This window comes from Mastigoproctus giganteus, chromosome 11, assembly GCF_048544385.1.
Source record: "Mastigoproctus giganteus isolate SK-2022 chromosome 11, ASM4854438v1, whole genome shotgun sequence".
Taxonomy (NCBI): Eukaryota; Metazoa; Arthropoda; class Arachnida; order Uropygi; family Thelyphonidae; genus Mastigoproctus; species Mastigoproctus giganteus.
Genome location: NC_143585.1, coordinates 120,247,575 through 120,262,059, shown reverse-complemented (window position 1 = coordinate 120,262,059; position 14,485 = coordinate 120,247,575). Strand labels below are relative to the sequence as shown.

At 37.3% G+C, this 14,485-nt stretch overlaps 1 protein-coding gene across 1 annotated transcript in view; it reads left to right on the top strand.

Moving 5' to 3' along the window:
* Positions 1 to 14,485, top strand: part of LOC150078390 (vesicular integral-membrane protein VIP36-like) — a 163,907-nt gene that overhangs the window by 138,083 nt on the left and 11,339 nt on the right. Inside the window, exon 8 of the mRNA XM_090384345.1 lies at positions 12,915 to 12,984. Coding sequence (XP_090240471.1) covers positions 12,915 to 12,984 — 70 coding nt within the window. The remainder of the gene's footprint in view (positions 1 to 12,914; positions 12,985 to 14,485) is intronic.

Below are 14,485 nucleotides of genomic sequence, written 5' to 3'. Positions count from 1 at the left end.
GTAATGTTGATGGAAATGTGTTACTCACCAAGAATCTTATTCTTTTAGCATGCCATAGCTTCCTACATCTGTTAAAACAGGTTACTTAAACTCCAGTATGGACCTATATTTTAAACCCATGAAGATGTTTCCATTGCCAGGAGCATGTCACTCACAAATGACATGCTGCAGATCACTCATTCGTGCTTGTTCTAACAACCACAATAGTGAAGCCTACATGGCTTCAAAAGCCAACTGTATTAATTGTGGACGGGGAACATCCTGCATGTCTGTAATGGAAAGAAGAAAAGAATTCAGAAACGTAAAGCTGAAGTTAACTATCAATATCAAGAAGGTTGTACAATCAATTAACATCTCCAAACCTTCCTGCTCACAAGGGTATAGGGATGTTTTGCTGGAACAAAAACAGTTATAAGCCTACCAGTACAAGAGTTGTTTGCTGCTCCCCAAGCATGATTTCTTTTTCAGCTCCAAAACTACCTCAATCAAGGCAGAATGAGAAGGGGGAACTGTCAAAATTGATGCCTATTTCTCAGAATAAAATGGACATAGAGAGAGAAAGATTAAAGAAACCAGCAATGAGTCAGGCCTGGAGATCTTTCTGGAGAAAGATCTCCAGGTCATCCATACTTTTTAAACTACATAAAAAAACTAGTGACCTTTGTTCAAAAGTCTTATCAGTGCACACCGAAATGAATAAATAATGGTAGTTATTATACACTGAGTTGGCTTTACATTAGCAAGAAAGACAAATCCAAAACAGAATGAAAAAGGGAGGAAAAAAAAAACAAAAAAAAAAAAACAACAGCACCTCAAAAATAAACTGAAGAGCTGTCTAAATAATGGCAAAATTTGGCTCAGTGAAATTGTTACAGTCTCTGCTAGAATATGGATGTGTGATGTATTTGCCAATAAGTACCTGCTTTGCTTACAAGAAACATATTTAGGTGCAGCTCCATAAAGACAGATGGAAACTGCAGCATGCAGGTGCTTTTGTTACAAGCAAAACTGAGAATGTGAATACTCTTGTTTTTGTACTTTACTAAAAAATTACCAGACTTAAGAGTATCATCTAAAATTTGTTTTCAGGTTATACATTATAAGAAACAGGATGATAAATATTGTGATAAAGACTTTTTTTTTTAACTACGTAAAAATCTACAACTATTTTCCAACACTACAAAAGGACATTCAATACTACGACCACTCACCTGACAATGTGTGGGCTGCCTGTGCAAACCTTGGCATGGACTTCACATAGTGTCCTGCAGCCGTGTTGTACAATGTGTCCAATAATGTCCACATATCGCCAGGTAGATGGTAGCAGCATTGAGTTTCATTTCCAGTAGGTCCCAAACATGCTAAGTTTCAGTGAGTGAGCTGGGTGGGTGGCCTTGGGAGGATGGACAATTAATTGTCGTGTTCCTGAAATCAGGTAGCAACCTGGCAGGCCTTGTGGCGTGGCATGTTGTCCTTGTTGATAGACACCAGAATTGGCTGGATGCACTGTCATCATGAAAGGGTGTATTTGGTTGGTGATGAGAGAAAAGTAGGTATACCCATCAATAACAGTCATCAGAGCACCCAGGGCATGCCATGAAACAGTCCCCAAACCATAACACCACTGCATTCAGATGCTATGGCCGCACATTACTGTCTCCAAAGGTGGATAAACCCATCATCATGAAAGAGTTGGAAATGGAAGTCATCAGACCAGGCTTCAGATTTCTAAATATCAGTGGTCTAATTGGTGCAGACGTGCTCATGCAAGGCACAGTTTCTTGTGTCTTGCAGTGAGCATGGATATTCACGACAACTGTCGACTGCCATAACCTATATGAGCTAATGTACGGTGCCAAGTTCATGTGGATATTGGTTGTGCTACTCATGTGTTGCACTGGGTTAGCTGGGCCACTGTGCTGCATCACTGCTATGTTGTGAGGCAAGATGCACAATGCTCACCATGAGTATTGACCACACATGGCTGTCCCACATGTGACCTTTGGCTGGTTGTTCAAATGCTGTTGAGCCAGTCACAGTAGACATGTAACACCACAAAAATGGGAGCACTTAACCGCGTTGGCTGGTGTGGAGATACTGCCACCTAAACGTCTTAATCCTGACCCATTATTCTTTGTAGACACTCAAAAACTGATTGCCACGTGTGCAAATTACCATCTTTAATCAGCCATTCCTACATGGAGGGATGGGGAGAGCATTGCTAATGCAAAACCAACTCAATGTATAATAACTACCATTATTTATTCATTTTGGAGTGTACTAATAAAACTTTTGAAAAAAGGTCACTGTAGTTTTTTTATATAGTTTAAAAAAAAAAAGTCTTTATCACAATGTTTATCATTCTGTTTCTTATAATTGTCAATGAAATAACTGAAAACAAATTTTAGGTGATACTGTAATGATCTGGTAATTTTTTAGTAAAGTACAATCACAAATGAAAGTAATCATTCTCGTTTTTATTGTAACAAAAGCACACATACTACATCCCCCACATCTTTCTTTGTGGAACTGCATCTAAATATGTTTCTTGTAAGCAGAGACTGTGACAGTTTCACTGAGCAAATTTTGCCATTATTTAGACAGCCCTTCAGTTGTTTTTTGAGGGGCTGTAGTTATTTTTATTATTATTACTTTTTTCATTCTGTTTTTGTTTTCTTGAGAAAGTATGGATGGCTTGTATCCACATCTTTCTCCATAAAGATCTCCAGGCCTGGTTCACTGCTGGTTTCTTTAATCTCTCTCTCTCTCTCTCTCCCTCTTTCCTCCCCCCCCCCCATTTCATTCTGAGTCCACCAGCATTAGCCCGGCACACTGGTGGACTTTTTTTCACCATTGTTATGCTTGGAATAAAGGAAGAAATAATCAAAATTGTTAATTTTTTGTAGCTAACTATTTTTAATCAGTTTTTAAAAATTGATTAAAACCCCCATCTCTGATGGGTTTTATGTTTTTCATAACATTTTTTTAATGCCCTCATTTCAGCATCACCTTCCCTGTCAGCAAGCAAAACTTAAAGGGAGCAAAAATGAATAAATCTGCATGCCTCAGCAGTAAATAACAAAAGAAATAATGATACTGAAAAGTCAAACCAATAATGAAGGAATACTAATATTCACACTGACATTCACTTTAATGGATATTCTTATTTTCAAATTTAAGTCACCCTGGTGAATATTCATCACCAATATGCCTGACAAAGGGTTAAAATGTAATTGCAAATGTTAAAATAAAAGTTTACAATTCACATGTGGTAGATCAATAGTGAATCTTAAGCGTAGTCCCATGCTTCGGCAAAATAATTGCCTTGGTTTATACTATTACACACCATCGGGCATCTCTCATACTTCATAACTGGGTTGTCACTATCTAAACAACAGGGTACCTGCCCACCCACCAATGAGTAAGCCAACAAGCTTCGAAACGGGTGCCGTCTGGTGGTGGTATCCACCAAGAATAAGTAATATTAGTCTTCTCCACTGATGAAGCTTTACTTATTCAAAGCAGTGCAATACCTTGGCCACTCATATTGTATCTCATATTGTGGATACCTTGAAGGTATCCACAATATGAGATACAATTAAAATGATGCCAACACAGTTCACTACAAACAAAACATGGTGCAAAGGCATTGACCCATTCACTGGTGAACCTTAAGCATAGTCCCATGCTTCGTGAAAAATAATAAACCCATAATATATAAAATATGTTAACTTATGTACATATATACGTGTAAAGAAGTACGCAAATGAAGTGATATAAGCAATTACACCTCAGACCCATCGAATTTTTCGTATTTCGATTTGGATTATATAACATCCAGATTAACTGTAACCAGATTAGTGAGGGTGTAAAATTACTGTACTTATATCTGGAAAGAATGCTGCAGATTCTACCAAAGAGTCAGATTTTGAACCATCCATATAGAATGAGTTAGAATTCTTAAAACTGTGCTCAATGCCAAGAACCAAACGTTGCTGCAAACAGACAACTGTGTAGTGCCTTTTCCCCTGTTCCGAATAGAAAAATCACAACCTGGAAACTGGACATTCAAGGATGGATGGGATTAGGGCAACATGGTTGACTAATGAGTGAAATTTTCTAATATGACCTTGAACCTAATGATTGGCTGTCCCTGGGGCATCTTAGTATGGCACAAATACAGGTGACTATGTAGGATGATCCAGCAATGATTTCAGTTTAAATGCAGTGAAAGCAGCTGGTATCTGTGCGATAGGGCCATTCCATTGACCTCTACATACAAACTGTAGATCAGAGGTACAGAGGGCACCTGTAGCAAGGCAGATGACAATGGATCTAGCAATCAAAGGATTCTCTCTCTCTCTCTCTCTCCTCTCTCTCTCTCTCTCTCTCTCTCTCTCTCTCTCTCTCTCTCTCTCTCTCTAGGTACACCTGTCTGCATCTCAAAATATGGAAGAAAAGGCATGATGAATGTTTATGCTCTTCATACACTTGGTCTAAAATTGGCAAATAAGCTAGAAAGGTTAGATTTTGGTCAGATATAAGCCCTAGAAACTTTTCTTTTGATTTGAGTGGAATAGGAATTTGTGGCTGTTAATTGAAGGTCAGGTGGATGTTCATAACAGAAATGAACATACTGTTTTCTGTGGGGGAAAACCTAAATCCATTAACTAATGGCCATTTACTGAGATGAATGATAGCATGCTATCTTTCTATGATTCTCATGTTACAAGATTGGCAGAAATTACTGAAATCAACATAAAGAGCACTGGAAACTGTTGTTGGTAACTGAGCTGCTATATAATTTGTCCTTATAGAAAAGTGTTACGCTTAGCACAGATTCCTGTGATATATTGTTTTCTTGGTAGAGGGAGGGAGGGAGGACTGTAATCGCACCTGAAATATTTGGTCAGTTAAAAAGTTCTTAATAAAAAGGGAGAGAGGTTTCCTTTAGACTAAACTTATGAATGTCCAAACCACTCATACAACTTATCAATATTAAAAAATATTGATAAGTTGTATTTTTTTGTTTTAGGCTTTGGAAAGGCTAAACAATAAACTTGCACCAGGAATATGGAAATGTCCCTTCAAGAAATACTCAACTGTATAAATGTAATATACAACTGGAAATCACTGCTATTTGAAGACGGAAAGTTCATCCTGCAATTCACTGTTCAGTGAATGGCTGATTATAAGATTTAAGCCCTTTGGAAGAAAAATTGATACCCATTTTTTATTTTCTTTCTTTGCAGCAAGAAATTCTGGGTAACTGGAAGCTGTTGTTGAGATCTGTGCAGAGGTCCTGCACTGTGAAGGGCACAAAAAATTCTTTCCTGTCATATTTTGGATTTTATTCCAATTCCACATGGTTTTAGGGTTAGTTGACTAAGGGACAGTGCAAAGTGTTATCTTCAAAGTCCTCTGAAGATTATAAGATTTGTGGTAGTAGAGTAGTGCCAAAAGTGGTACCATGGCTTATTTTGCACTTTTAGTGATGGATATCCAACTGCTATACAGTTGGATATCAGTCCATATAACATCTTTTAGCTTTAAGGCCTGTTTTTATCTCAACTTTTATACAGTTTTGTTCTATATTTTGTCTTTTGATAACAATTTTATTTTAATCATAAAAGCAGCCCTTGTTTTTAATGTTTTAAAACTGGACTGGCACATTATGGCTTTGTTGTTGCAGTACCATTAAACTGTAAACCAGTTCACTCTAAAGCAGACCCTTTTAACACAATGTAAATTGGTCCCCTAACACACATGCTTCTACAGACTAAATACACTTGTAGAGATATGAGCAAAACGTTCTAGTGCTGTTAAAATAATTTGAATTTATAAACTAACTTATAAATAGCACACTTAAATCAAGTTATGGCCCTCATATTTCAAAACTATGAGCAAATTTAACCCTCTTATTGGGTACTTGAGCACCTAGTGGTTTCAGATAGTTTTTAAATTCTGTACAGTGGGACCAACTGTAAATTCTAAGTGGGAAGCATTCAAGGAATTAATAGTGGAAGCTATTAAACGTTTCATACCTATTAAGAAATACTGTTCAAGGTTTTGGCCTAAATGGTTGTCAAATGAACTAATCAGACTCGTGGTAGAGAAGAAAAATGCATGGGATGCATATAAATTATAAGGCAACACAGAAGCCTATGATATATATATATATATATAAGGTAGTCTGTAATCAAGTCACAAAGGAGGTTAGGCAGGCGAAGGCAGATTACAAGAAATCTTTGGCAATGTATGCTAAGAAAAACAGCAAGGATTTCTTTACTTAAATAAACTCTAAAAGGAAGGGGATGAATCTGATTGGTCCACTTGATATCGATGGTTTGACTGTTGATGATCCTGCTCAGATAGCAAACAAACTGAATGAGTATTTTGCATCTACATTCACACATGAGTAGTGATTAAGGTTTGAAAATGCCACAAGGTTATCAAATTGTAACAGGGTGCTTAATGATTTTGTAATAACTGAGAACAAAGTGGAGGAGAAATTGTTGAAATTAAACATAAGAAAGGCACCTGGGCTGGATGGGATCTATCCAGTTATATTAAAGGAGGCGGCAAAGGAAGTAAGCAAACCCTTAGCCATAATTATGAGAGCATCCTTGGACTCGGGATCCCCCCATGGACTGAAGATGTGCAAATGTGTCCCCAATTCACAAAGGGGGATCGAAGAGTGACACGAGTAATTACAGACCAGTTAGTTTAACTTCTATTCTAGGTAAAATAATGGAGTCACTGGTTAAAGATGCATTGCAAGATCATCTAGACAAGACTTCAGCAATTATTCAGACACAGCATAGATCTGTTAAGGGAAAGTCTTGTCTGACAAATTTGATTGGTTATTATGATGTTGTTACAAAGGAACTGGATGCAAGAAATAATTTTGATATCGTATACTTGGATTTCAGGAAAGCTTTTGACACTGTTGCGCATGGAAGACTACTGTACAAATTGGAGCAGAATGGTATTAAGGGTAAGTTGCCACAATGGATAAAAGCATGGTTGAGTGGGAGAAGACAGAGGATGGTAATCAATGGGCTGCTCTTCGTGGACTAATGTTATTAGTGGAGTCCCACAAGGTTCGGTGTTGGGTCCACTGTTGTTTTGTATATTTATCAATGATATTGATGAAGGTATATCAGGCTTAGTATCGAAGTTTGCAGATGATACAATGGTTGGCAGGGTTGTTAATGACAGTAATGGCAGTGTGTTACTGCAACAGGATCTAGAAAATTTGGGCAGATGGGCTGAGAAGTGGCAACTGAAGTTTTACACTGAAAAATGCAAAGTACTGCATATGGGTAGAAGTAACCCCAGAAAAACGTACCAACTGTGTGGTACTACACTTAAGGTGGTAGAAAATGAAAAAGACCTGGGAGTAATTGTGCAGTCAGATATGAAGTTTTCTGAGCAGTGCAGACAAGCTGCTAGGGCAGGTCATGGGGGTGTTGTCAATGATATACAGGAATTTTGCTAGCAGGGAAAAGGAGGTGATTGTCCCTCTGTATAAGGCAATGGTCAGGCCACACCTTGAGTACTGCATGCAGGTCTGGAGGCCTCATTTTAGGAAGGATGTAGATTTACTTGAGCATGTACAGAGAAAGGCAACAAGATTGGTGAGGGGAATGAAGGGATCCTCTTCCCAGGAGAGGCTTAAGTTCTTCAAATTGCATAAGCTGGAGACTAGGCACCTGTGTGGTGATCTGATTGAGGTGTATAAGGCTTTGTAATGGGTTGAGCACGTTGAATTCTGATGGGATTCTTCCACTTGTTCAGATTATGAACCTAAGGGGGTGTAAATTCAAATTAAGGAAAGACAGATGTAGAATAGATGTGCGGAAATTTGCCTTTAGCCAGCTGGTGATTAATTGCTGGAACAAACTTCCATCTGTCGTTGTGGAAGTTGATAGGTTAAATAAATTTAAGGAGGAACTGGACAAATATTTAGAGGGGATTGTTTTGTATTTTTTTTTTTTTTTTGGCTGATTCTGCATAAGCTCATACACTTGCTTTCTTGCATCACTTGCCACTACTGCTACCACCACCACCACCACCACCTTGGAGCAGTGTTGTGTGTGTTTGATAGATTTGATTTTAGTCTGACCGTAAACAGAAATGTTGTGGTGGGGGGGGAAAGAGACATACACAATGATATCAAGTGTACTAACTTTTGGAAATAGGACTGGGATGGGGGTAACAATTTTTGAAACATTTTCTTGAGAAACATTTACTGCCAAGTGGTTAGTGGGGAGAAGAAAACTTACTTTATTCAATCCTTCTAATAGCCATCCCATCTTTTTTCTCACAAAAAAATCTGCTATTCTTAATGCTTTCTTCAAAATAGATTTTATAGCCCCAGACTCCTAACTTTTCTTGGCATAAGCATATGCCACTCTTGACATTACTTTTCTTTTAAACAGTTACTAATCTATACAAATTGCAAATGTGGCAGCTATTCTTGCATCTGGGGAGGGGATGTCCCACAACCTCCCTTGAAATTCCTATACTTCACCCAGAAGACAGCAGTCAGATTAATTAATGATCCCCACAAGAAAATAAAATTTGAGATCACACTGGAGCTTTGGGGCAGTCATTCCACAAAGGTCAGTATGGCTATCCCAAAGCCTCAGTTTAGCTATCTTGTTGAAACCAAAACTTTAATCTAGCTCTAAAGACATTACTCTAATGTAATTACAAAAACCCTTTGCATACTTATTCAGATATTACTCCATATTTACAGTTTCATTAAAAAAAAAAAAAAAAAAAAAAAGCTTAGTCCTATAATGCAGCTTTTGTGAATTCCTACAATCACATTATAAATGTGGCCTTTCACCCAATACAGGTTTTTGTTTTTGCTCCAGTTCATATAAAACTCATCACAATTAGAAGATAGAAAAATAAGAATTTATTCTTGTTTAATTCTGTCGTATCTTATTTTCCTGAGACAAAGAACTTTTATTTTGTCCCTGTATTTGCTCCTCTTTTTTTTTTTTTTTTTTTTGCATAAAGTTTGTCTTTAGCATAAATTTCTATTAGACTTTTTGGAACTGGTGTAATTGTTAACTGTCTTCTGTGTGCAGCTCTAAAATTCAAAAAAAAAAAAAAAAGTCTTTGAAATGCTGACAAAAAATATTTTGGGTTATGAGCTAATTATATAAATCTGCATCGTAAAACAATTTTATAAGCTCTTTAAACACCTCATAACACTTGTTACTTCAGTTTCAGTATTATAGAAAGCATAAATAGTTCTTTTATCTTTCCATTTTAACACTGTATCCTCATTGTATCTTTCTATTTGGGCAGGTAACAAAAACAATCTATCAGATTAAGCCTGTAATCAAACTGTGGTCATCTAGTCTACACAGGGATTGTAAAGAGGAAGTTGTGCTTGCTCGGCTCCACATAGGACATAATCATCTGACACATTCTTTTCTGCTGAGGGTCGATGACCCTCTTGTGTGCAAGAAATGTGACACTGTTTTATCTATCAAACATGTTTTAACAGACTGTCCAAATTTTAGAAGTTCATGTTTTATTGCTTTTAGCCATCTGACTGAGCCTTATACACTCAGTCAGATTTTATCTGACAATGACCATGTGTCAGCAGCTTTTAAATTTTTATATGCTATTAATATGTACAGACGTAGATAATATAGGCTTGTTTGTTTGGTTGGTTTTTTTAAGGAGCATTAGCAACTAAGTCCATATTGCTCCAGGATATGCGGTGGTCATTCCCTGACCTTTCTGCATCCTCCATATTTTGTGGTGACAGGCTCAAACCCCGGTCTAATCAAGAAGCATGTGCTACGCACTGCTGTTGCTCCTTCCCACCTGGCTACGAAGGCACCTTGAGATAATATAGGAAATATATTTTTACCCTCATACTGAATTTTACACACGCTGGTGTTCAGAGAAAGTCCATCACCCCTTAAAATTGTAATTGTTGTCCGAATAACATAAGTATATGGCAATATTTCTTACAGATTGCATTATGTAAGATTGACTCGCGTGGGTGATGACGTAATATTGCATCAGCTGTTATGTTCAGCTATGTAAACACGCTCTGCAAGAGTTGCAGTCATTCCTTGCTCGTGCCAGGATAGCGAGTTACGTGCAGTTTAACCTACAAAGAAAGAAAGCTGTTGTTGCTTTACGTGAGGAAGGATGTTCTTCCCATCATATTGCTTATAGAGTGTCTTGTAATCAGTTGACAGTGAGTACATTTCTTTCCAAACTCAAGAATACTGGTACTGCTGATAGGAAAAAAGGAACCAGGGGCAAACGAGTCTCTATGTCAAAACAGGACCAGGTTTTGAAGCGTTTATGCCTTGAAAGCAGTAAAGCTTCTTCATGTGGCGCACTATGGCCATAGTTGCCGATGCGCCTAATAAATCCCGAAACAAACACCCAAACAAACAGCTTCTTCATCTGAGCTGAAAAGAGAATGGGAAGAACATACAGGAGTGGTAGCAAATGCAGTAACAGCCAGAAGACGCCTCTTCGAAAATGGACTTGTAGCCCGCCGTCCTAAGAAGCCCCTCCTCACACAAAAAATGAAAAAGGCCCGATTAATTTGGTGTAAGGAGCATGTCAAATGGACCCCCGAGCAATGGAAGTCGGTTATTTTCTTGGATGAGAAGAAATTCAATCTGCATGGCTCTGATGGGAGACAAATGATTCGCCATAGATGTGGTGAAGAATACCATCCAGACTGTATGGTGTCTACAGTGAAATTCCCTACCAGCCAAATGATACATGGGTGCATTTCGTATCACGGAGTAGGTCACCTGCAGTTTATAAAAGGTTCCGTAAATGCCAATGGACACCTGGATATATTGAAAGGCAAATTGCTGCCAACCATTAGAGACCATTTCAACCTGCCAAATAAGTGCATCTTTCAGGACAACTCTGCTCCTTGTCATCAGGCAAAAAGTGTAAGTAGGCACTTCTGTAGTTATTTTAGCTTCATTTCTGCATTAGAGGTTCAACAGTAATGTGTTTACATTTGTTACAGGTGAAAAAATGGTTGGAAGAATGGTCCATTACAACTCTTAGCTGGACAGGAACCAGCCTGAATCCTATAGAGAACTGTTGGCATTGTGTGGAATCTGCAGTTGCCAGAAAGAAACCAAAGACCCTTCGTGAACTTCAGGAAGCCATAATTTGTGTTTGGAACCACGAACTATCAATGGTGTGCCTCAGTGGTGTGCTGCTGTCATCCGGGCTAGAGGCGGTTAAACTAAATATTAGTTTGCACCTGGTGAACTTTTCATTTTGTTTTCCATTTAAAATGATAAACTGAAGCAAACTGAGGGCTTTTGATAACATTTCAGCCATAATTGCCGTGTTTACCAAAACTGTTGTATAAAGGTTGCAAATGGTCATTTTGGAATATTTTGAGAGCACGTGTCAAATTTACTTAGTTTTGCCTTAACTATTAATAAATATCTTTTGTTTATATTTCTATTTGTGATGCTAGGCATTAATGTAACATACCATCACGAAAAAGGGTTAGAAATGTTAAATTCCTAGGCGATGCACTTTCTTTGAACACCAGTGCATATACACACACAACTTTTGAGGTAACCTTTTCATAGGTTATGAAAATCTCAATTTTTTGTAAATTTTAATTCTTCCTGGTGCACCTTTGACATTTTTGCGCCATAAAAACCAAAATCATATTTCCATTTGAATACTTTATCTCTTACATGTTACTTCAGTTTCTATTATAGAAAGCATGAGTACTGTTCTTTTGTCTTTTCGTTCTAACACTTTATCCTCTTTTTGAAAACCAACACTCCTGTTCCTTTTCAGGTTTCTTTCTAGTCTTCATCTTTAATGGTTGACCCCTTCACATTTCTCGTAACAGTGCCTCTTATATATTTAGTTTTATGTTTTGTGTATATTTAGTTTATGAAGTTTTCTCTTAGTTGAATATTATTGTAAAATCAGTTAGAAAATAAATGAAATCCACTACCCTAAATACTGCAAAGCAGTTTTTGGATGCGATGAAGCATTATCCTTGAGGTGAAAGTCAAGCTTGGTCTTGCAAAGCAGTACTTTCCAAAATATGACACAGTAGCTGTCACATAACCTGTTTGTTTCTAGTCAACGAAAATAAATACATGAAGGCTCACCTTGTTGGCTTTTGTTTATTACACCAGATCACCAAAAATATTTTTTACTTTAGATCCTCTACTTTGAATTATTTTTGTTTTCTATTTTCTTGGTGGGCAGAGATGCAGTATCTAAAATATGTGCATAAATCTCTTCCTGCTAAAATACATTCTTGAAAAATGGAATTCTATCTTCAGACCATTATTCCTTTATATTAATTTTTCATTTAGTTCCATGTTGACGGCAAAAGACACCTTTAGTTCATTCAAATTCTGAATAAACTTCTAACAATTTCTCAATTTCTTCGTCAGAAAGGCCGTTATGAGATGTTGACTCCATGTCTTAATATGTCACTTCTAACACAAGAATATAAGGTACTTAGTGACTTCTGAAATAAAGAAAAACAACTGCCTCCTGCTTCTAGTAATTGCATATAAACATTAGTCTTGTTTTTCACATTTTACATGAATTATGAATGGTTGCCAGTACAATAATTATACTAGCACAGAGGAAAAACAAATTTCATAATCAGCAACACTAACTGTCACATCTGATGTTAACTGAAATTTTATGGTGTAATGGGGGCTGAAACATCAGACTCCAAAGGGTTAAGAATTACCGGTAAAGTAAAATATTAGTTGCTTGGTTTAATAGCAGAGAACTTGCATTATTTTTAGCTTGTTTTTAGCAGTTTTAATGAACTGTATATGTGTGAACACCAGTTTATTTAATTGTCATGGTTGGTGTTTATGTTTGTATATCATATATTATAGATGAAAGAAGATGAAGAAGAGGATCGCTCAAAGATTATACCTGCTGCATCCTATTTTGCACCACCCAGAGGTAATTTAGTGATTAGTTGTTAAAATAGGAATATTCATTAGCATTTAGAACTTTTTTAATTTGGAAATTAATGATATTTTACTTTAAATTTTCAAAGTTGATTAAACATGTTCAAGAAGGTTACTGACTAAATATAGTATTTCCATCATCAGTCATAGGATCATGTATAATAAACTGTAATAAAACTATCAAGTACCAGATAAACTATAGTTTAGTCTGAATTTTGGTACCTTTCTGAATGACAAGGTATCAGATTGCACAATGTGATTTGTTTTTTTCATCCTTCCATTCATTTGCCCTTACTTTTCTATCAGAATTACAGTTCAGCCTTGGTATAATGCAGGTGAAGGGGATCAAAAGGTGACACGAGTCACCTTTTCCCCAGTTAAAATAATGGTCATTGGTTAAAGAACCATTGCAGGATCATCTAGACAAGACTGCAGTAATTATTCAGAAACAAGCATGGGTTTGTTAAGGGAAAGTCTTGTCTGACAAATTTGATTTGATACTATGATGTGGTTACAAATTAACTGGATGCAAAAAATAATTTTGATATCATATACTTGGATTTCAGGAAAGCTTTTGATACTGTTGTGCATGGAACACTACTATACAAGTTGGAGGTATGGTATTAAGGGAAAATTGCTACAATAGGAGACACTGCTCTTCGTGGACTAATGTTATTAATGGATTCAGGATTCAGTGTTGGGCCTGCTGTTTTATATATTTATCAGTGATATTGACGAAGGTATATCAGGCTTAATGTCCAAGTATGTAGATGATACAAAGGTTGGCATGGTTGTTAATGACAGATGGTAGTGTGCTACTGCAACAGGATCTAGAAAAGTTGGGCAGATGGGCTGAGAAGTGGCAACTGAAATTTAATATTGACAAATGCAAAGTACTGCATACGGGTAGCAGTAACCCCAGAGAAATGTAACAATGGTGTGGTACTACTCTTAGGTTGGTAGAAAACGAAAAAGACCTGCGAGTAATTGTGCAGTCAGATATGAAGTTTTCTGAGCAATCCTGACAGGCTGCCAGAGCAGGTCATGGGGTGATTTCAATGATATACAGGAATTTTGCTAGTAAGGAAAAGGAGGTGATTATCCCTTTGTATAAGGCAATGGTCAGGCCAAGCTTTGCATACTGCATAAGGGTTTGGATGCCTCATTTTAGGAAGGATGTAGAGTTGCTTGAGCAAGTACAGAGAAAGGTAACAAGATTGGCGAGTGAAACAAAGGGGTAGTCTTACCAGGAAAGGCTTAAGTTCTGCAAATTGCAGAGGCTGGAGACTAAGCACCTGTGAGGTGATCTGATTGAAGTGTATAGGGCCTTGAATGAGTTGAGCATGCTCAATTCTGATGGGATTCTTCCGCTTGCTCAGATTATGATCTGAGGCAGCATAAATTCAAATCAGTTTGCTTTCTGCCTTGGGGATTGTCACTATGTTGCCTGATGAAGAAGTGTAAGCTCTGGCATTGAGTTGGGCAGCTGAGAG